General features: G+C 36.3%; 1 protein-coding gene across 1 annotated transcript in view; it reads right to left on the minus strand.

Moving 5' to 3' along the window:
* Positions 1 to 16,825, minus strand: part of LOC100543549 (coiled-coil domain-containing protein 146) — a 31,518-nt gene extending 14,693 nt beyond the window's left edge. The window contains exons 1-4 of the mRNA XM_031552120.1: positions 16,745 to 16,825; positions 13,390 to 13,472; positions 7,963 to 8,172; positions 74 to 131 (exon numbers count right to left, since the gene is read on the minus strand). Of these exons, the coding sequence (XP_031407980.1) occupies positions 74 to 131; positions 7,963 to 8,172; positions 13,390 to 13,472; positions 16,745 to 16,825 (432 nt within the window). The remainder of the gene's footprint in view (positions 1 to 73; positions 132 to 7,962; positions 8,173 to 13,389; positions 13,473 to 16,744) is intronic.
* Positions 16,826 to 25,098: the final 8,273 nt, after the last annotated feature.

Genomic DNA, 25,098 nt, shown 5'->3' on the forward strand with positions numbered 1-25,098 from the left:
ATATTTTCAGAGATGTTTTGGTATGTTAGTAAACAGAACAGAAAATGTGTCCTTTCTCACATTTCATACTTACACCTTGCTTTGGAATTCTTTCATATTCTTTTTCTAGAAGTCTTTTCTCTTCTTGTAAACTGCAGGAGAATCAAAGCAGAGCTAGATGTATTAGTAACATGCCAAACAAGGAACAAGTACTGAAGCCTCTGTTTTGCTCCGCTATTGGAGCTCATCAGGGACAGCTTAAGGTTGTTCAGATTTAAACAGAGATTGTTCTCTGCTAAAAGATAGGTCATACACAAGCAGCATTTTTTATAGTTCACATATCTAACTGTTTGATCTGGACTTTCTTAGTCTTACCACCTCCTGTAGGGTTGCTTTTGTGCCTCCTTCACTCCTGTGCTAACACTAACAAAGTTAGAGGATCAGAAACATGCTATACCCACAGGTCCTCTCTGCTGCAGAGCACAACACTTCAACATGGAGCTGAGGAAAAGAGTAGGTGCGGAATGTATATCCACATAGAGATCACATGCCAATGAAAGTGCACTTGGGGGTATGAAGCTTTCTTCCTTTGATTGTTCACATTCACACTGTAAACAGCTGAAAGTAAAGTTCCTCAAATCTAAAATGGGCTCCTGTGACAAAATACTCCTGAAAAGTGACCAGGGACATAGACTAAGGCAATGGGACATAGTAGCAAACTATACTGAAGAGCCAAGGTGATCACAGAATCATAGAACGGCCTGGGTTGAAGAGAGCCTTAAAGATCATCTATGTCCAACACCATTGCAATTTCATGTCTGGCAACAGAGACAGATGATGAAGGAGAGTAGAAAGAGGAAAGGAAATACAGGAGAGCTCTGGGTGTGTTTTTAGCCACATTGCCCTGAGAAAGTTGAAGAAGTGGCAACAAAAATGGAGCTGAGTGAGCAAGCATGTTAGACTTTAAAACAGGAGCTTCTTGATGGCAGATAGGTAAAAACTGCCAAATATCACAAACTAGCCTTGGAATTAGTAGGGAATACATCAATACAACCCCAGTGCATGCAATGAACAACTCTGAACCTAAGTGAGGTATATAGTCTACAGCAAATTGCATGTTAGCACAACCAAATTGACCTTTAGTCATTGTAGCACTGGCAGAGGAATTAGTAAGTAGGTTCTCTCAATGCAATTAGTATTTGTGATGACACTTTCTGAGTCTCAAGCTATAAATGAGTAGTGATTACAACTAAGGAGCAGGTGAAACAAAATTCTTTGTCCCAGATTTACAAAAGAATCAACTTCAAACAATAAATCTGCGTTTTGTTCCTCCAACATGAGGATGTGCTGGTCAGTTCTCCTGGAGACTCAGGGTTGTCTGCAAGAATCTGCTATCTCTTTAAATAAAGAGTGTATTAACAGAGGCAGATAGGCTTTCATGAAATAGTTGCGTCACTTGAAGGTGTAAATTGTGGTAAGAAAACCCTGGAGCAGCCCTGACTGCCCAGAGCAGGTAGATACTACAGCTCTCCTGAATGTGGATCACACTGAAGAGAAGCCACCCATCAGTATTTCTTCGACATCTTCCAGGGGCAGCTTCAGTCTTTGCAAGGAGGTCGTTCGCTTTTCGGGTGGTAGCGATGGTGGGGAGAGATCAGCTGACTGGTGGCTTCCTCCTCATGGAGAGTCCTTTGGACCTCTTGTTCAATTCTTTGTCAGTATTTTTTTGTTTGTTTGTTTGTTTGTTTTGGTTTGTTTTTTTTTCCCAAAAATTTGGTTTTCTTATTTTTTTTTCCTCAAACAAAAGGAGTAAAACTTATAAGCATAAGCCCCAGATAAAGACTTTTCAATTGGTAAAGGGAATAAAACAGTTAAAAGAGAACTGAACTGACAGTGTTGCAATTCAAATGTTCATGAAGAACAAGCTCTGACTCAGATGAAGAGCAAAGAGGAAATAAAGACAAAGAGTAGAACTTTTTATTTACAGTTCATACGTATATTTGTTTGTGCAGACTGCAAGAATACCTCCATGGGAACTGCTATGTCTGAAAACTGATCTGAATGCCAGAAAGAATGAGTGTAGGAAAAGTTTTTCAAAGAAAAACAGATAATTTTAGATAGATCTTCCTCCCCAAAATGATAAAAATATTTATAAAGGAAAGTTCTATTTCAAAATTGAGAAACTGCACAGAACAAGATTGCAGACAGACACAGGCATATCTTGCAGTGTATGGTGCAAGTATAACTGAGCAGACAGAAACATCAGGTGGTTTCTTTGCTGAAGTGAGTTCAGGAGTCACTGCTTTTATGTCCCACTGGTTAAGGACAACAAGGAATCAAACTGATGAAAATTGAGCTAACTTCGATTTGGTGATAGACTATCTGTTCCTGTGTACTATGCCTCTGAACTACAGCTGAGGCCTACATTGAAATGCTGTGCTGGTCAAACTCAATATTTCCACCTACTGACAGGTTTTCTGAGTGTATTAATAAGTTAACAGTGACAATTTGTATTCCCAGCATGTTTGGGCAGGATTCCTAGCAGGACTCCTTGGGACTGGCATAATCACACTAATTGTAATGAATGTTCACTCTGCACAAATACCCACAACTGTCTGACTGCCACAGAACCTGATTAAATAAGTCCTGCTCAAATGGATTAAAGAGGTACTGCAGTGGTCGTCATCAGTTTGCACTGTGCCCTCTTTTATATCATGCCAGACAATCAAAAGAACAATCCAAAAAATTAGGAGGAGAACACAGTTGACACTGTTTTTCTTTTGTCACATTCCTCTCTCATGAGGACAGATTCCTGTGGAGCCATTCCAACCTCACAACAAAGACTCTACCATCCATCAAAAGTAAAATGATTTGAACACCTCGTTTTCTGTGACATAAACAAGGGCAACAGGACACTGCAAGCACCAAGTGAAGTTGTCAGAGGAGCTGGCATGCTGACTTCTTTTACACAAAAACAGTGAAGGGATGAAAACGAGGGCAGAAGGAAGAGGTGAAAGACAGGGTAAAAAGAATAGAAAAATGAAGAAGGGAAATATTATTTTGGAATGTTACCATGTAATAATTTCAAAAAACGTGAACATTTAAAGAATTTACTACATTGGTTTTGCATACTTAACATTCACTTTTGCAGATTGCTTTTCAAATTTCGTTTTGCTAAAATTCGTATTTTCTCCCTGACATTGTTAGTTTTTTGGCAAAACATTATTTTAGTTTTTGAAAATTGTTTCCATTGGATGCCCTTTAGAAAAACTGCCTTTAAAAATTGCACTTCAAGTTTAAAATGAATGTTTCAAATCTAGACTTAAGTTAGGTGCTAAAACAAAACTCTGTCTGTGCATTCAGTGAGTGCTATTGGTGTGATTTATCTTACCCTTGTGAGGATATGGTTTCATGAATTGTTATGACTCAGTTTAATAGATTACCACCTATAAATATTGAGCATCTCAAATCTCCAGGCTTCTCCTCAGATCTTGGCCACAGAACCCTCAAGACAGCTCCAGAGTTCCTAAGAAACTACTCTGAGAGCCAACACAAGTCATTAAAACAGCTAAAATTCACCAAATCAGACTTTTTACTTCTTTTTCTCTTTTAGTGAGTTTAACTGGTTCTCAGAGTTGAAGTGATTTATGGGTGTGGACTTGGGCAATGGAAGGGGAGAGGAGCATACACCTGGCAGCAGGAAAGGAGTGTTTGTGAGTGTTTCTTACCTTCTTGTACTTATTTTTTGTGAAGTTCAATAGCAGTATCGTGCATTTAAAGCTATCACGGATGCAGATGTAATGAGTTAAAAAAAAAAGCATGTGGAAAATTGGACCATTAATGAAAATACATTCCAGACTTTTCCCTCAGAGATGTCTACAGCTGCAAACTGCTGCAGAAATAAAATAAAATGGTCAGAGAGATTAAGAAATGCAGTGGTAGTTGTCAACAGAGGTCCATTTCAGTTCCTCAGCAAGCAAAAGAGCCAGAACATTCTCAGCATCATGAATCGCAACACACAAGGAAGTGAACTCCTTCAACTACTCTTACACATAGTTGGGACTGCTGAGGTACCATAGAAAGTATGAAGTGCTCAGGACTTCACAGCTACTAACCTCCCAACTAGTGACCACAGGAAGATATCAGAGCTGACAAGTTGCCAGCATGGCATTCCTATAAGGCTCTTAACCCTGTTTAGTTTGTACACACTAGAGAATGCAGTCATAAGATGAGCTGGTACCAACTTCAAACTGTAATCTAATTTGTTTATTAATTGTAGTTCTTTACCAGATAAACTATGGATAAAAACTTTTCCCTTTTTAATTGCTCAGTGACTAATACTGAAATAATTGTAAGCATTGAAGTAATTTTCCATACTTGCAATGCTTGTACAAGGACAAAATCTGTTTTGCAATCCTGATTTGCCTGCAATAGCACATAGGACTTGAGTTAGTAGCCATTTTGCGAGCTGGGTAACTGGCTATAAGGGCTGTAGGTTAGACTGGGGCTTTGGGAGAAAATTATTTTCAAGAATCAGGCACACTTAACCACACAGAATCGAGGTATAGATAATTTAATTGTAAATTAATTGCTTACTTTTTAAAGTTTAGGTCATATATTCATTTACATGACAATTTCATTATTTATCAGTAATGAGCAATAATTGTTGCTATGATCTAATAAAGCAAAGCAGCACTTCCTTGTTTTATCTCAAAAGCCAGGGCTCCAAACCTTACATGGGCACTAAAATGAAATTTTTCTTCAAGACAGAACCCATCTTTGCTGATCATATCGATCCTTTTTCAGTCTGTATTCTTACTGAGGCACTTGCAGTTGTACAAAACAATAAGTAATTAAAACAAAAGATGAAGTACTACCTTCAGATGTTGAAAAATGTATCTGATCTGGAAAAAAAAATGTTTACAGAGGCAAGAAGACAGGAAATGAAAGATGGAAGCGAGAACACAGAACACTGAAGAACATAGACAAAATATTTAACTGACAAAAAACCCCAACAGTGCTATACTATATCACTATCACTCTTCAAGAGAAAAAGAAGGGATTACAGAAACAAGGAAATGGAAGGTCCTCAGGGGCTCTCACTTGCTTCCATCTAAGCAGGCAAGATCTTAGTTGGGACTTCTAAGATAAAGATAAAGCAATATATAAGAGACAGATTCCCTTCAAGGGCTTTTCTCCTTCACGTTCCATTCAAGAAGGTAAATAAGCAGTATGTTTGTTTTCAGGCTAAACAGCCATTAGTCATAATTCCCGAAATTTTGTTGTAAGTGCCAAGCACAGCTGGGACTGTTATATTAACACAGTTGGACAACAAGGGAAACTGTGCTCCAGAGAGATCGATGGCCAAGAGAGATCGGACTGCAAGATGAGATTCTATCCTTCTGAAAAATGAAGGGAACTAAGCAGACATCTAACACCTTAAGATGATTCTAAGACACCTCACAGTATCTTTGGTGAGGTTTGCCCCCAGGCTATGACACTGCTCATGCGAACCTACATGTCAGAAGGTATAATTTTATTATGTGGAGAAACACATAATAAAACTCAGGCACAGAGTTCTTCATTTTACATCAATGCTTTTCTTAGAGAACCTGCTACTCACTACTCTATTCTGCAACCTAAAATAAGTTTCACTTATTTTATTCGAACCAAGACATTCCTTCTTTACAAACATATTCACATCTGCTATCTGTTTTTCTCCATAGCATGTTTTGTTTCCACATCTAGATTTGTTTATTCATTCCTCACACTGATATGTTACTCTGCCAGTCCTATTCATTCTACCCTTCTTTAGCAAAAAAATCCTTCCCATCTCTGGCAAGTTAGTGTATTCTCTCCCGGAACGCAAACCCACAGGTAACCGAGGCATGTTCACCTCACACCAGCCCCACAACAGGCACAAGACCTGGTGCTGCCATGAGGCACAACGCTGAATAAGGAATATTTTAAAAACCTGTGGCTCTTCACTTTAGAATGTGAATAAGTGAGGGGGAATGCAACAGAGATCCATCAAACCATCCTGCAGCAGTGAAGACGAATAGGGGTCCAGATGTTTGGCCTCATCCAGTACAACTACCGGCATGAAATGAAGCTACTAGGAGTCAAAACAGATGAGTTAGGCTTGAAACAGATAAGTGGAAGTGTTTGTGGAGTTAATCTGCAGAACTCATCGCCCAGAGTGTTGCAATGCCAGAAGTTTATATTGGCTTAAGAGGAGACAGGAAAAGTTAAAGGAAGAAGGATCATCTGAGGATTCCTAAATAAAGAGGAATGCATTTGGCTCATGAAATCTCTCTCTCACAAATGGATGGCTGCTGTGCTTTTGGTCGCTCTTAGGTACTGAGCCATATGGACTTCAGGTCAGACCGTACGGCTGGGTTTGATCTCATGCAAAGCATAAGAACACAGAGAGGAATCATAGAATCACAGAATCATAGAGTGGCCTGGGTTGAAAAGGACCACAATGCTCATCTAGTTTCAACCCCCCTGCTGTGTGCAGGGTTGCCAACCACCAGACCAGGCTGCCCAGAGCCACATCCAGCCTGGCCTTGAATGCCTCCAGGGATGGGGCATCCAGAACCTCCTTGTGCAAACTGTTCCAGTGCTTCACCAAGCTTCTTATAAAGTGAAATAACACTTTTCCCCACTATTGCTGAACCAAACCATATATATTTTTAATTGACGCTATAAGATTTTAAATTCATATTTCAGGATCAGTGAAGAAAATGTTCAAGGGTAATTGAATATCTAAAATGTGTTTCTGTAGGACATAGAAATCTCCCTTTGACTAAAGGTAAAAATAGAGTATGAGTAGATATCCCCTGATCATACAAAACCCACCATTTCTTTGGAAATGTAATACAAATAATGAGAAATGTTTGTAATGCTTGAGGGGAAATGGGTCAAAAAGCATGAAATTTTGAACAGTGTGTTTCTAGACTGCTTGTAAATTTCAATACATTCTGTATTTAATAATTATTTCAGGAAATCTCATGATGCTTACTTATCTCATAGCAAATAATTTTTTCCAGATGATTTCTCTATTTCTCCCACTCCCAATTTGTTTCCTTCTCAAGTTTCCCTTTTGGAGAAAACATTTAGCTCTTCAAAAAATATCAAGGAAGAACTGCCAGAAAAATCTACTCCATGCAGCTCATACAGTGCTTCTGATTTCCTTGTAGAAGATTAGCTTTAACTGCTGAGTTGCTGACATTACTTATCTAGTTTTATGTGCCAACTGAAGTATTGCTGGCTTGAGGATGGGTAAAAATAGTGAACACCTCACAAAGTGAAAATATGAGCTCATCTCCATAGGTATGTATTTTTAAAAGTACAATAGTAATAATTTGTAATTTTACTGTAGAAGCACCAAATACAATACACTGATGTATAAATGATTCAGTATAATATCGTGTAATAAATTTCTATAAAATTTTCAATATTCACATCTTTCACAGCAAATTTCTCATTTCTCAGATGTGAGAGCATAGAAATGCTTTTTCTACTTTAAATAACTAAATCGAAAATCCTGAATAAAATGTTTTTGATGTTAAAATTAGCGCTGAGTCTATTTATGACATTGTTTCCATAAAATCCCAGTCACCAGGGCTCTGAGATACTTCAGCCATTAGTACTGAAGGTGTTTTTAGTGTTGAAGTTGTCCTAGACTAGAATTGGTGCTGAAAGTTTGCCTCTCTAAACATTAATGGTACGATATGATAAAACTGAAGTTGTATTTCAGAGGATGCCTTCTAAAATAAAATTATCTACAAACCACACGCGGAAAGTAATTTTATTAATCACTGAAATGTTGTTACTAGGCAAGTTTGTTGCAATTTGCTTAAAAATAGCTGTCAAGAAATAGATCCATGTAATGTGGAGAAGAAACTGAATTACATTCTGTTACTATCTTTTTAGACAAACCATGATAAAAGAAGCAGAGATTTGATTGTTATCACCTACCATTTTATCCTGAACTGAATTTCATGCTCTCTTTCTTTAATAGCGTTGCACTCATTTTGGCAATTAAGAAGCTGTTGCCTTATTCGGCAGACTTCACTGGAAGATTCTTCAGGGAACTGTTCTGCTTTTTCCAGTTCATGCTGCTGTTGTTCCAGGTCTACACTAAGACGTTTGGCTTCCTGCAACAGCTGGATCTCAGATTCCTGTAAACTACATTAAGTAGAAAAACTTAGATGTAAGCAATAGGAAGCACAAGCATTATATTTACATTTCTTTACATTTCTGTAGTATATAAAGCAATGTTTTGGAGATGAGACAGGATTAAGTCATGTGCAGTCTTGTTGGATCTCATGGCTGACCTTGACCAAATAAGAGGTTGGACCAGAGACCTCCTGAGGTCAGTTCAAACCTGCGTTGTTCTGTGGTCTCATGAGAACAGTCAGACTTGTTAAAAGGGGATTTTCTGCATCTAATCTCATTTAATTTTAATCAGATGGAAGATGGTCACTTAGTTATTCAAAGTTATTCACCTAGCGCCTCCTAGAATCAGTGAAGAGACAGCAATTCTTTTTATCCCAAGGGGTCTGTGGTATCAGGTAGTGGTTCAACTCATGAATTACATGGAAAGCATTCTGAATAACTGAAATACTATGGAGGTATAAGCAACATTTTACTGCTTAGCTTCACTAACTACACAGTGTACAGAAAAGGACAGAAGTGAAAATCTGGAACCTTTGTTTCCTGGCATAAGAAAAATGCACTTTTTCTGCTACGTGACCAGCAGTTACAACAGACAAGTATGAAGATGAAAACCAGAATTAAGGTTAAATCCTAAACAATTAAATTCAGTAGTAAAAGTCCCATTCACAGAGAGTAAATACACCCCTTTCAGCACAAGTTACTGTCTAAACAAGAAAGGGATTTGATCTACAATACAACATCTTTTATCACATCAGTGTGCTGACCAGTATCAGGGCAGTATTCACCAGTACAGGGCCCAGCCTGGGCTGTGCAATGCCTCAATGTTCTTAGCTAATGCCTGGACATGTACCCAGTGCTGAGCTATGTGTTGCTGTCACTGGAGTGTTACCAGCAGCTGAAGCAGCTCACCTGATGATCTCAGGCTGCACCTACATTTGTGGACTTCTATGGAAAAATATTAGTGGAACTGATGGATTATCTGAAATCACCCGTGCCACCAAAGTTTGGCTTCACAGAAACAACAAATTGTAATATTCTGATAGTGCTAAGAGACTAGTACTCATAATATGCTTATGAGCCTGCATGGTGATAGCCAAATAATGTATCTTAAGAGCTGTTATTAAAAATTACACTGGTAATTATGGAAGAGTCTTGTTGAACTGCAGCATGAAAATGCTTATACGTTGTTTGATAGACTAATTTAATCTTCTTGCTATTCCTATCATTGTACATGCTTTCTCAATATTATTAAATTGTAAGCTTTATACAATGGTATGCTACAGTTAATCAGAAGTAATGAGGAAGAGTAAAGAACTCAATCACTTGCCCTTTATTAATTAAAAAATCTCTCTACCAAATTCTAGCTCAAAGGTGACAATTGTGAGTACATTACAAGCTAAGTAACAACAAAGTTACATCACACCAAATAACAGAACTAGGATGGTAACTGTAAAATATAAAATTCACAACTAACTACGTGGTATGAACATGGCTGACATAGCAAAGAAGGAAGAGTTTTGTTTTGTGTAACATTTCTAGTTAAATAACCACTTCCTTTTTTAGAGCAGAAAATAAGAAAACCACAGAGAAACAGGATACAAGATGTGTCTTTATCATGAACTTCATGCTTTGATGTATTTATATAATAATATTTCAAGGAGAAAAAATAGTTTGAGGTACCTACGCAAGATCCTAAATAATGCTTAGATCTTACTTAAATAAGTAAAAATAATGAAACTGATTTGGGGAGAAAATATAATTGGATGCAATAATACACACTCATTTATAAAATAATTCTTCCATTAAACATAAATTAAACATAAATTTTATATAAGTAATAATTTTATATAAAATTACATTAAAAGTTCTTCCATAAAAACAAAACTCATGATTTATTTTTTTCAAGGTAATAAAAAGGAAAAAGCAATAAAAAAAACAGAATAAAGTACTGAATCTATACCAGATTTTGTACCTCATAGTTACCAACAGTATTTTTTCACGTGAAGGTTTAAATTCCAATGAAGAAATGATAAGAAATCTACACAATGTACATGTTTAGACCCTCATGTGTGCAAAAATATGCTTGCCTAGTGTGATGTAGCAGCTTTTGGATTAGTGAAATGACTAACAATTTCATATAGACTTAAGAAGATAGGATTCCAAATCTGTCCATGAACTATCATTACTTTCTTACAGCTTGTTGTGTGAGAGAATATTCGTATTTGGTTCCTCACTGGGCTTTGGGCAGTCTGATCTAGGGAGAGATGTCCTGGCCTAAGGCAGGAGAGCTGGACTAGATGATCTCTAAAGGTCCCTTCCTACCCAAAGCATTCTATGATTCTGTCATTTTGTGCAACTCACAATTAAGCCACACGTCTGTTTGGCCAAAGAGGTTTTCTAGGATGAAATATGAGTTAAGGTACTTAAGCTTCAGATTCAGCCTCACTGCAAAGCAGATGGGTAGACAACAGCAGAAAGGGAAGGCAGCTTGTTCACAGAATTTCAGTAGTGCAGCAGACTTTCAGCAACATGTAACAGCCTGACTCAGTGTGTCAAGGATCTTGTCTGCCAGGTTACATTTCTCAACTTTTCAGAATACCAAATTAAGTAAAACTGAAACCAAGAAATAATGAAGTATTTACCACTAAGGAAAGGACCACAGTATGCGCTAGCCAGTGTGTACTCCATCAGCAGCCTTAAAACGATCTGCACACTTACTAATTTCACTCATCACATTAGACAGACCTGCGTTATAAACCAAGAGATCACTTGCAATAGACATGAGGAAAAACTTTTTCTCTCAGAGAGTGGTCAGACACTGGAATGGCTGCCCAGGGAGGTGGTGGAGTTGCCATCCCTGGCGGTATTTAAGAGGCGTTTGGAGGAGGAGCTGCGAGATATGGTTTAGTGCCTGTGGTAGCAGTGGTAATGAGAAGACGGTTGGACTAGATGATCTTATAGGTCGTTTCCAACCTTCTGATTCTATGATTCTATGAATAGTTTGACAGAACTGTCACAGGGATCTACACTCTTCATGGTGCATAAATCTCAGGTTGTTCCCTCTGAGATAGATGTAGAACCACAGAACATCCTGAGTTGGAAGGGGCCCTCAAGGATCGTTCAGTACAACTCCTGGATCCATACAGGATCATCCAAAATTCAAACCCAGTGTCTGAGAGCACTGTCCAAACTCTTCTTGAACTCCTACAGCTTGGAGCCATGGCTACTGCCCTGGGTGCCTTTTCCAAGCCCACCTCCCTCTGGTGAAGAACTTCTTCCTAAGTTTCTTAGTTATCATCTCCTGGTAATTAATGATAGGAGGCACAGTAATGGTACGAAGTAGGAGAGGGTCAGATTGGACATTAGGAAAACTTTCTTTACTGTGAGACTGGACAAGCAATAGAACAGGCTTCTTAGAGAAGTGGATGATGTCTCATGCCTGTTAGTGTTCAAGAGGCATCTGGATAATATCCTCATTAGCTTTTGGTTAGCCCCTAAGACAGTTGGGCTAGACGATCTCTGAAGGTCCCTTCTAACTGAACTATTCTACTCTAGTCTAGTCTAGTCTAGCCCAGTCTAATATTCAGTCTGAACTTCCCTTAGGTTATACCAATGACTAAAAGAAAGAACTACACTCAGTTTGAAGACTTTCTCACCCAGCATCACTACTTTCTGCACAGCATTTAAGAGTGCTGGTAACAACAGACATTCTGCCTTGGGGACCAGTTAAGTGATGAAATTCAACCATAAGAAGTAAAAAAATGAGTTACTGATATACAGAGTTTTACCAAATAACTAAAAATTAAAAATTTGTATTGATTCTTCTTAATGATTGTAAGAAAAGGACTCACAGATGATCCCAAAAAGTCTTGCTCAGTGCAGACTGAAAAGAGGATGACATGAGTCATAAGCACACTAGAAGTTTAATTATTTGTCTGCCTTCCGAAGTCTGATTTTTTGGAAGGGTAGGCAGGGTTTCACCTCAGTTGACTGAGACCAACAGTATAAACACATATTCATCCTATCATCTGGACTCTGATTATAGTCAATGGACAAAAACAGATGCCTGGAGATGTCTGTCTAAGAAGAAAGTGTATGGCTCCTGTTATTGAGAATTAATCGCCTCTAGGTACGTAGTTCAGCTGTGTGTATCTACAGAAATACGGGCAAGCAAATCTCGCCTTTACTGTTTGGAAAGTCCTCAGAATATAGCAGAGATTGCGAAGAATTTTTGATTATTGATTTCCCTTGTTTTCTTCCAAAAGTAGGAGGAATTAATCTGTGGAAATTAGCATTAGTGTATTCTTGTGTAAGTGTTTTGCTTTGAAACATGGCTAATCCAAGTAAAGAGTGCTTTGTGACTCTCTCCAATTGACTTTCTTGCAGAAATATAGCAATTGCATACTTCTGTGAGAACAGTGAAAAGAATGAGGGCTATAATCAATCATCCAACACACTTCTGGTGCATGGCTTAAAGCAGTTTTATGTATGAAAGAAAAGAGTTTGGTCTTGTTTTCTCTCAGGCAATATTTCACCTATACTACCTATAGAACAAAAGTTACCATTGTAAAAAAATACGTTTTATATTAAAAAAATGCTATGAAAATATACAAAATAAAGTAAGTACAGACATGATTGCATTTTTTCCAGCCAAAAACTGGTTTCAAATTAACACTGGCTAAATGTAAATCATGTTTAGTAGCTACTAGATTTCTCCTTCATCTCAGTGAACACTGGTGTGCTAGAAACATTTTCAATCACTTAACCCAAAATCCACATCACGTTTAGCTCTGAAAGCCTTGGAGCCTCCACGGCATTGAACTGGTTTAGAAGTGCTGCTTTAAATGTTGTTTCTCCAAAATATTTGATGTGCACTGATCTGAATAAAGTCAAATGACTTTTTTTACACAGCCAAAGCCTGCTCTAGCTTCTCATTTTATTTGGATGAAACTATAAGACCTTTAACTTTAGGATCCTGTGTTTTCAGGATCAAATATATTAGTCACAAAGACTATTGCAAATATTGGAGTCCTGCCACTCTATTCAGCCCAGTAACACAGTACTATCTATTCTTCCTTCTATTCAAGGAAGTGCTCAAGCCTGGCACAGAACTACAACCACAATCCCTTCTCTTGTCTCACCAGAGCAGGGCAGGCTCACAGCTACCGCACCTAACTTCAGACTTTGAAGCTTCAGGATATACTTAGGAAACTGTAAATATTGTACCTTCTCACAGTTTCATGCAGCAAGGTGTACTTTGCCTTCAGCTCAGCTACTCTGGAGCCAGTAAGTTTTCCAGCAGAAAATAGCTAGGAAAGAGAAACAAACAGTTATGAGATCTGCTAAGCACTAATATTTTCATTATGCTGTAATTTTTATAACCATAATTAACTCCTTTAATTTAAAGAGGTTTTGGTTATGAAAAAAAAGCAGCTTGGCTCAACCTAGACTACACCAGGCCACAGAACACTCTGCCTTATGTATCCATGCAGACGTTCAGCAAATTCCAAGATCAAACTGCTCCACTAACCCAAAGCTACAAAAGCCGTGTGTCTGAGCTGGAGCTTAGACATCTCATGAAGATTCTTCAGGTGTCTTCAAGAAGTAACTTGGCCCAGAGAACCAATGCTTAGTGTAAATAAGAAATAGAATATGGGCCCAATTTTGCCAATGGGAGAAACCACAGCAGCAATACAATGCCACATGATTTCGCTCTATTAAAGTTGTATTGAGTTCATGGAGGCCGTAGTCAGCCTTTTGGGGCAGCAAGTCAAATATGCAATTTCCCAGAAATCTGCCAAAATTTTGGTTGTGCAGATCTTCTGAAACAAGAAACAAATCTTAGTTGTCTTTTGATGCAGCACCAGGAGAAGAAACCCAAAAGTACTTACGTCCTTTAGTCCTTCAGGCCCACAGAGAAATGCCTTTTCCCAATGTGAGCTAAGGACTATTTAAGAGACTCATATGTGGCCTTTCTATAGATGCCTTTTTCTTGAATACCCAAGAGAAATTGTCCAGAATTAGTCCTACAGTTAGGAAGCAGACATCATGTGAATGTACCGGAGGAAGCTTATATTGTATTGATAGATGTTTGATTTGTTTATTTATTTAAGATTTGCTGCAAAATATTTCAGGATAACAAGGACAATCATTATTTTATGTAGCCCTGAGAAAAGGAAAGAAGATCTAATCTGGTTTTCATTTCTTTGCATGAGATTAAAGATAAGCAACTCTCAGTTATTTATTTTGGCATCTTTTTCAAGCTAAAGATGCTGTTTACTTGAGTTCACAGTACTGATTAATTCTTCTGTGAGAAAGAAAGTATTTCCCCAACTCTACTCTCATTAGCTTCATGTTGTTCTAATTAGGTATTATCTCATTATTGTCCTTTTCTTGTGTACATCTCATTCACATGGCCAAGATGTAAGCAGTTTTGCAGCTGGAATGGCTTTTCTTCCTAGCATCTGGAATGGAAACAGGGCTGAGAAATTGTCCCTTCATTTTCTGGAAAGGCTACTAACAACCCTGAAGCAAATCTCCTGTGGTCATGGACATACTCTAGCTTAATGTCAGCAGCATGAGACAACAATGAAGGGCTGAGGCGAAAATATATTATTTTTATATATACTGCATAATCATGAAGGGCATACACATTGTACTTAACTGTTGTCATGAGATATGGAAAGAATTATAAAATAGCTGCAAAACAGCAGATTATTTCTGTCAACTGTAGGTGGACGCCACTGGCATAACCAAGGATGAGCTAAATTCTAAAATATGAATGTACATGTTGAAACCCAAACATAAATATGGCCACAGTCATGAAAGACTGTACAGCCACCTTGAACATAAATATTTGTCTTTTGGAGCCAATCATAGTGACCTTAACTATGCTTCTAACTGCTTGAGGATATGTTTTTCACTGAGTTTCCTGCAATTAATGTGAGATGGCAAAGTCACATGTTTATTACCTTGCTAGTCTGACTGAACATCTGTGATTCTTTCTTCAGAAACTCTTGACAAATGACATAAAATGATTGACTACTTCAAACAGTTGTTTTCATTCAAACACCAGGAAATAGAAAGAAAGAGAAGATAATGCGTACATGTATACAACACTCACCTAAATTTAGTCTTCATTATAGACATAGATATATGTCTATATGATATATATAGCTATAGGATTTGCTATTGAGTTACAGGAGTAGCACAAAGCCAAATTACCTTCATTTAAGCAAAGGAATTTTAGGATGTGACCTGGTGTCAACTAACTTTTGTTACCAAACTTTCACTCCTATCAAACTGTTTTCTATTTCTCAGGAAAGTATTTTCCCTGCTAAATCTCATCAGCACATGATCTCAAATTACTCTTTATTCCAATAGTATTTAGTCATGTGCACTGCTATTGCTAAAGACTTGATTTACCCAATGTCAAAACCTGATTCATAGGTTTAACTTAAGTTGAAAATGATCTTGGATTCACAAAAAGTTCAAATTTTAAGTACGGTAACCATACTTTTGTTTTTCTCCAGAGTTTCATAGAATATTTTGTTATTCCATGGTACAGAAACAAGGACATTTTTCCTTCATGGCTTGTAATTGCAGTCCTTGCATATCTTCTTCTACGGTGACATGCTTCTGCCCCTGACATTCCATTCCAGGTCATCTCATCACACATCTTTCCCATATTTTTGTTTACAAGGGCAAAAATTTTTATGGTGGAGAACAATATACTCTAAGTTTATTTTTAGCCAAAAAAAAATACCACATGGAAAAATCTGAGGGCAATGATCCAGAACAAATCCGTACTCATGAGGAGAAATTTTACTTTTACAAACTGACTTAAATGGGGATACTTGAAAGAGTGAGCATTATTTGCATAGCTAATGGTTAATACACTGATTCCTACTATACAACCTTCAAATCAAAACATACAAAAATCTACACCTAGCTTTTTTTGCTTGCTTTCATTTGGCTTTAAAAAAAGCTGTTGGAATCAAAATTTAAGTCATGTTGATAATTTTCTGTGTTTGGGCTTAAAATGGATTTTGTCCCAAATGTTGTATAAGATGTAATGAGCATTCTTTTTCTATTTTACCTTTTAACAAAAAATTCTGAATTCTGGTGAAGCCAATATAAGAAGTATCAACAGTAGAAAAAAAATTAAACAAATCTAGCTGAAACATAAAGCTCTGAACTGATTAGTCAGCATACAACTTTAAGAAGTACATTGTAGACAAAGTCCAGAAGAATTGTAATAAAACTGAAAAATTTCCCTGCCTCACAAACTCCATTTATTCGTACTAGGAATGGTTACCTATCTCTGCATAAAGACAAAGAAAATTTTCCACCATTTTATTTTTACAGATTGCACAAATACAACTGTGGAAGGAAAAAAAAAGCCTATATTGATACACATACATCGGTACCAAAGACCTGTTTGTAATTTATTGCAAGAAAGAACAATTTGAGAAAGGCTCAGCAATTCTTAACTGAATAATATTTATTTGGAGAAGGAAAATCCTGTACCACGTAACTGTATTTTATAGAGTTTAGAACACTGCCATGAGTCCTGACATACTTTAATCTGACGGTTAATTTTATATAAATAGTCCTCCTTTCCTTGGCTCACAGACTTATTCTGTTCTGAAATAAGAGACATGGGTGATATTTCTAACAGGACCTGTAGAGCTGTATGGTGTATAACAGTAATTCTTCCTAAGTCAGAACAGTTAAAATCTCAACCAGGAATATTAAACTCATATATTGAATTCCTGGATGCCAGCTGCCCCTCTAAACTACAGGTTTCACATTTGGATCTCAGAGAAGTATATAAAAAGTCTTTTTTATAACCAGATGTCATAATATAAAACATTTCTACAGCTTTATTACTCAGCTTCAGCATTAGATTTCTTTCTTTTATGTCTTTTTTTAAACACTGAAAGCTAAATTGGAACTAGAATTCATAAATATTTCTTTTTACTTCTATTTTTGAATGTTGACAATGGATGACTCATATTTTCCTTTGAGAGTCTGTCTAATTCGAATTAGGGTCACCTTTGTCTTTTTATCATAAAAGGCATGTTTTAACACAGGATAAGTAACAAATTAACTCTTAAGTGTAAAAATGTTGTTTTCTATAGCAAACTGATCTTGGTTGTGGGGATAGATGGAGTATAAACATTATTCTTTCCTAGCCAGGATTCTATATCATGGTAAAAATTTCAGACAACTAACATATATTAAATACACAGCTATATACAAATCCTAAGTGCATATACACTTTCATTAATTTGCCTCTGCACACAGATGAGAAGGCCCTATTCCATTTCATTTGATCAGTAACAACCGTTCCACGTAATCTGACACATTGCTGAAGTAGGGTAAATAGAGAGTAGCTCAACTGCATAATTAAAATCTGCATCTGATATTGATCTGATTATATTAGTTTTGTAAAAATTATATCAAGTTATACTATATCTATCAGCAATTAAATAAAAGTATACTTTTTCCATAATACCTATTATAAAAAGCATATACAATCATTAACTCGACCATGTTTTAAGATTCAGCATAATATAAACTAATTTTAAAAAATTTGGTTGAAATGGATTAAACAAATATTCACATTGCTGATGCTTTTCAGCTCATTCAGGCTAAATTTGATTTTGCAGGCAAGGATTTTACATAAAATGATTAACAAAGCTTAGTAAGACTTACTATTAAACTAAATATATACATATGGATGGACTTTGAACAAAGACATTACAGTTTCTCATATATCATTTTGGAAGCAAAATAAAGTTAATCACTTGTTTAAATAATTGATAGTTCATCTTACAATGAACCTGGTCTAGTAGCAACCCAAACTATTCCATGATTCTATAAACAACAGACACAACAAAAATAGCAGTGTACTTCAGCAGTGGTAACTGTAGGTGAGTTTCCAGGTTTCAAACTTAGGGAAGTAAGGTCACAACTTTGTTCAAGGAAAGTCATCACTCAACAACACACAATCAAAGCAACTAATGATAAAATCGACAATGGTATTTACATTCCTCCACACATACAAACATTTCTAACCAAAGATCTGTGATAACTTTCTTTGAGTTTGTTGGATCCGTATTGGCCACTTTAAGAAAAAAAGAAAGCAAGAAGACGCATACAAGACAGAAGTCCGGTGCTTAAGAGGTTATAGTTAAGGTTCCCATTCCCTAAGATGCAATCACAGCTCATTTTACTGCTTGTAAGATCGCACATTGCTAACTAATACAGTAGTTGTCTTCTGCTGAATTAATAATGGTCTATATTGAAATTAAGAAAAAGAATGAGTGAGAAGCTGGAGTAGTGAGAAAGAAAAAGAGCTTGTGAATGACAACTGAAGGTGTCTTTTTCCAGTTTTGTGTTAACCACAATGCTCTGGAAAGAACTGAGATCACTTGGTTATGCTGGCCAGAGTGAAGCTGAAGTCTGCAGTCTGGCATACAGCCAGTTCTGTAACTGTTTAGTCTTCCAGTCCCTGTTTGTATCAGTTATTCTAAATTGTATTTTGCTTTTCTCAGCTTTTTTTTCTCATTATACAATACAACAGAACTTCATACATTATCAAACACACCCAAACTTGTTAGATAATCTGGGTAAGCTAAAATAAATTTTTCTTATCTAAATAGAGGATAATTGGAAAATTGGATGAAGATTTGGCAGCTGCTCATAGGTGGTTGCCTGGAAATTCTTTTTTACTTTTTTCCCCATACTCCCATAAAAGTAATTACATAAAAAAAAGGAAAGCATGTATCTTTTTACTGGATTTATTTTTACCTTTCTCTTTTGACTTAATTTTTCTGTTATGTTAACTTTATACTATTACATTACCCTTTCTTTTACTTTACTTATTTCTAACTAATTAACATATTACAGAGCACTGAGTGGAATCTTCTAATTTTATGGCTTTTGTGTTACTTTACTATTTGAAGCAAAACAGAACAAATTATTTCATCTTGTCCATGAAATAAATGCACTGCCATTACTGCATAATCCTGCCCTATGATAAAGATTATGGATGCAGATTTTGCTGAAAAGGACAGGAACCTTTTAAGTACAGGAATCCATGACTGAAACAGAAGAATGCTTATGCTCAAAAAACAAAATCACTTGTGCTTAAATAGCTGTTCTGTACAATTGCATAACTTTTTCCTATAACCTTACTAGCAATAAGCTTTCTAGCAACAGTTTCTCATCAGAGCTCTCTTGAAAACCTCTTGCAGAAAATTCCAGGAAAAAGTGGGCAACATCCAAGAGCACACTGGATCTCAGGGAGTCCTTTCATGTGCGTTAAACTTGACTTCTGGTGCACTAGCCCCTCATATAGCACTACTCTAGTTTTTCTGAGGCAGTAGGTGGGTGTAGATAAGATGTTGATAAGAAACAGAATATAAATGGGAAATAAGAGTGTAGAAAGAAGAGGATCCACTTGATAAATAAGATGCACTTTAATGTGAGCAAAACTAGAGAAATCCATCTCTAAGTTCATTAAACTGTCCACAATTATTTTCTTAGTTTTAGTAGACTATATTCAATGTTTTTGTGAGCCACCTCAAAGCAATACACCAAGAAACTCACCTGTGATTTTAAAATATATTTTCTTTCACTCCGATATGATGTAAGTAAGAACTGTAAGAACTTTGACTTTCCTATTTTTGAATTTGAAAGGTTTTGAACTTCTTTCAGAACTCTCCATAAACAAATAAAACTAAGCCATGCTTTAAGATTCTGCAGTTTGAATACTGAACTAATTCCTCACATGCTTATGAAGAAAGTACATCAAGAAAAGAATGGAGGTTAAATGTATCAGTCACAAAGGTAATAGTGATTAATATCAATTACTCATAACATAAAGAAAGGGAATTATTTGCAAGCTTCCTAGAAAAGACTCCAATATTCCCTAAAACCTATCATCCAGAGGAATGAAAAAGCCAGCATATGTTTCTAATTAAGCTTGCAGATACTGCAAAATAACTAAAATGTATTCCAAGCTTTAACAAGACAATACCATTTTCCACCTCTTCATTCCAAGCTGAAGGTTGTTTAGTTATAGCAAGGCATTGTGACTACGCTTACTGTTATTTTATTGCATAAAATAATCCAGTGCTTTACATTATTTTTTTCTTATTTCAAACATCTGAAATGTCTCTACAAACAAGTATTCTGTCTTACATTATGAGACAGCAGAAAAAAATCTGGGGATTAAGATATTTTATAGTTTGTGTACACACAGGATTTCAGTACAGTATTTGCCACTTTGCAAGTTGCTCTTTTTGCCAGCCTGCTGTGTGAGGTTTGGGATTTTTTAAGCTGTTTATTTGAAGAGCTCCTCTTAGTTCTTTTAATATTTAAATGTTTAAACATTTAGAGAAGAAAAAGGGCAAATGTTCAACATTGAAAGGAAAGCTCTGTATCTCTGTCAACTCCTTTTATGTCCACACTGTTTGGACACTTACTACACAGCTGGTATTAACATGGGAGAAAGCAGCGCTGTCTCCTAATGGTTTTTCAGAGACTATCACCACACTGCAGGGCGAGAACAGGTACAAGAGTGCTGAAACCAGGCTGTGACTCTTGGATTTCTATCCACAGTGCTGGTTAACAGTTTCCAGAGAATCAATTTAATCCTTTAGAAGAAGAGAGCTAGGGATATTTGCTGGTGTTTTACTTGTTTGTGTCTGATACCTCCAAATAAATTAGACAAATGCTTGGACCCATGACAACACACTAGGTGACTCAAAGCTTTCTTTTCAGGTTCTGCCCATATTTGAGAGCTGAAATAATGTAAGTATTTTAAGAAAAAAAATTTTTGTATTTCATGAAATGGTTCAAAATTTTGCCCTTTTTTATTTCTCTAAAACTTTAAATGCAACAAATAAGAAGATACAGCTGTTTTCAGATATGGCGTATCATTATTTCTTAAGAGAATGCATAAAATTTATGTTTCTTTGAACTTTGTTTAGAAGAAAGTGACTGAATTGCATTGGTTACTCATAAAACAATCCAGTAACTCAGTTGACGAAAGTCAAACACTATAAAAGATGAACCTGAAGAAAAGATTAACAGCTACATTCTTTGCTTTCATATGGGGTCTTTTATAGCAATATGCCACTGAAAGGCTCATAGTCTACTACAGTGTACTAGATACAGAAAAGCTATACGCAGATGTTGCTGCATAAACCAGACAACACTGAGAGCTGAGGTCATGTAAAGGCATAAATTAAATACATTAATATACCCTGCTATGGTAGGTAAAGCAGTACATTTCCTCATGCAGGATTTCTACAATGTTAATACTTTTTTTATGCATGGATCTGTCAGACATCCTCCAATGAATAATAAACTGCCAAAGAGCTTTCTAAAACTAAAACATAACAACTAGGAAAAATAATAGCATATATTCTTTCTCAAAGCATAATTCATAACAGTAATTTGTATCCCAGTTCATGGGAGAAGGCATTCTCTGCATGGAAAATATCAGAATTACCTTCTATCAGTATGCTACAATGGATGAGAAAACATTGCATCTGCTGGTCAATTGTGTCTTGCTTGTCAATTGTGGCTCACTAAAAGGGTGGGTGCCAGACTGCTTAGGTAGGCATTCTAGGAGAAAAGGCAGCTTGCTTGCCTGCTTGGCCATGAATTTTGAAAGAAGCATACCAAGTATCCGGTAGTCTTACACTAACACTGGCTGGTTTTATTGGAGTAGGGCTTTATAGGAATCAAAACTGAATTTTCCTGAAAGGATGTTTCAGGGAGAGGAATTAGATAAATTAAAATCACATCTGCAGATGTTGCAGAATGAACAGAATGAAGACACAGGAACATAGTTTCATAGGGATTTTTCTTTCTTTATAAATAAGATCCTTGCCTCAACAGAAGGAGTGATGTTCTCTGACCACATGAATTTGGTAATGTGATATATTTACTTTTTTTTATATATAAATATCTACTATGTTTATGTCAGTGTCACCTTTTTGCTTGTTAACAGAATTTACACAAAAAATGAAGATCAATTAAAAATGGTAATACATGTGGCTACTTGTTCTACCTAACTTGCATCTGAATAATCATATTAAAAATTAAAATCAAAAGGCATAGAACTGTTTGCATTTTTTTGCTTTGATTTGTGCTCCCAGACACATGAGGAAGTTGAATAGCCAGTCATAGTCAATTTACTGGACAACATATAGTCTGCTTTCATACAGAATGACTGCTGAATTGAAAAAGAAAACAATTTAAAAGAATCTTAAATCAGAATTTGTTTCTAGCATGGAGTTCTGGCATGTATTCCACATTGTGGGAAAAACTGAAGATGAATCTAATTACTTTTCAGCCTCTTCATCAATATCCTGCTAACAAAGAACCACTGAAATCTTAATAAAATAAAGTAAAATAAATTCCTGCAGAAGATGAATCTTAACACCTCCCACTCTGCCACAAAAATGGTTTATGTGAATGAGCTCAAATGTGCTTCAGGTTTGTTCATACCTACTACTCACACTGCTTAAACAAACCAGGGTGTTATGCAGCTCTGCTGCAGGAGATGGTAGGTCCCAGAATAATGCCAGAAATCACACAGCAAGCTGCAGTGTTTTAAATTGCCTTAGTCACCAGCTCAATGAACATCTGCTTGCAGACCTACATCCCACGATATGCCAGAAAATGCAACAAAACTTGCTCCAAAAAATCATGGGAAATGGTTATTCTATTTTGATAAATTATGAATAAACAGCCCTAAGACAAGTTTGTCAAACCAAAATATATTACTGCTTTAACCTCACAACCATTGGGTAGCTCTGGGAATGGAATTAAAATCTTCAGTAGAATTTAAAAATATCCTGAGCTCTTGGTTATTTTCCTTATCTTCAGGAAGACATGTCACTAAGATTAAGAACTCTTTTCAGTACACAGAGAGATAAATAAGTTCTTGAAAAGAAGACTAAAAGGAATTAAAAGCTACAAGAAAGACCTCTAACCAGACAAAAAACCTTGATAGAACATTCTCACTTGTGATCATGAGCTTTTTCTGTTGGATCCTTATACAGCTGGAAAAAATGTCTTAAAGATTCTTGTTTGGATTTTGTGATTGCTTAACTACTTGAAACTGTAGTTATTATACAGAACACTCTAGGGATCTAGGAAAGCCCCATCTGAGGAGAGGAACATTGTTCATAAATAAACTCTGCAGCTCTGTTTTGATCTGGTCTTCATTTCTCTCATTAATTACTTCTGCCATTAGTTAAGCTATTTCAGCATTTTGCAGTGTAAGATTGCAAGTAACACTTCTAGGGGCAAAGACTTAGAAAATCTGAGTTTTTAAAGATTGTTTCTTTTATTCCAAGGACAATAAGAGGCATGGAGACAAAAAAAAAAAAAGCCTTTATATAGCACTCTAAGTTCCAGTTGAATTGTTGGAAATGGACATTCTCTCATACAATGGGAAGAAAGTCTGGTCCTTAATAACAAGAACTTTACAGATAGGAGAAGCATATAGTTACCTGATGGAAAGGAGTTTTTCACACTCCAAACAGACTGCTGGTAGTATAGCAATAGAACACCAAATTAACAATAACATGAGGATGATAGCAAAGCATTTCAGGATTACAAAAATCTCATCCAAAGAAGGACGTAAACATTCCAAAATAAAGGCATGTAAGAGACCAAGGAATTAATGTCTTAAGACAAAAATGTTTGAAGAGTTTGATACCATTATGTTACTATCTGATCTTCCTTTCCTTTGACATTCAACATTCCTAGAAATTTCTACCCTTCCTGAAATCATTCAGCCCTGATGACACATTCAATGCAACATAATAGACCTATAATAATCTTTAATATTTATAAAAGCAATTTCAAGGCAATTCATAAGATGTGGTCTATAAACATAATTATTTTTAATTTTACAGACAGATATATTTGTTCAATCTTAGGTCACACAACAGGTTGTGGAGCTCACTGCAAACTGAATGTACAATGTGCAAAGGGAATATGGCATCCCATATAACAAGGATTTAGGAATTCTTTTGTATTTCTAATGCTCCTCAAAAAAGGCTGCTATAGCTTTCTTTAGCTTGGCAATAGCAGCCATGCAGGAGAGTAAGGCTCTATGAACACTTGATTTTAGTCTGATAGAGAAACATGTAGGTTCATATCAAGCAAACGAAAATTTTAAATTTTATTCACTAATTAGAAACCTTAATTTCATCAGCTGCTACATATATTTCTGTTTCATTTCTGTTTGATGTATCTTTAACAAAATCAGAATGATGGCACTGTTTCACATCCACTGCCTAGGGACCTCACTGCTGGGGAACTGGAGGAAGACAGATTTAAAGCACATCTCCCAGCAGAATGCACAGATAATTGCATTACGCAGAGAATGGAAGGAATTGCTTTAGCAAGTGAGTCTTTTGTGCTTTAAAAAGAAACAAAAAAACAAGCCTCCCTCCTAAATTGTCAATATTTGCTTGTGGGCTCTATAAAAACTAGTAACATTTCAGAGATCATGAACTTCTGGGGCATGTGTGTGATTGTCTGGTTAATAATTAATCTGCATTATGAGTAATTTAAAATATGGTTTAGGAAAATAAATCATTTGGGTTGGACTAATTCAGTAAGAACTGGTGTAAATATCCTTTATTCATGCAAGTTATTTGGCTCTTGACAGCACAAAGACATGTCCGTTCAGCCCTACTTTCAGGCACAAGGAAAAGGACCTAAATCATTAAAACTGAGTAAGGACCATGTGAGACTTGTAAAGGCAGTTGTAGAACAGAAACAAGGAAGTAGATGTAAGCTGTCACCTGAAGCTGAAATATTCTGTTTGATTTGATTAATCAGGCAAAGTACATGAATAACTCCTAAAGGTGATACAAAGCACAATAAAAGAGA

Source organism: Meleagris gallopavo, chromosome 1 (genome assembly GCF_000146605.3).
Source record: "Meleagris gallopavo isolate NT-WF06-2002-E0010 breed Aviagen turkey brand Nicholas breeding stock chromosome 1, Turkey_5.1, whole genome shotgun sequence".
NCBI classification, from domain to species: domain Eukaryota; kingdom Metazoa; phylum Chordata; class Aves; order Galliformes; family Phasianidae; genus Meleagris; species Meleagris gallopavo.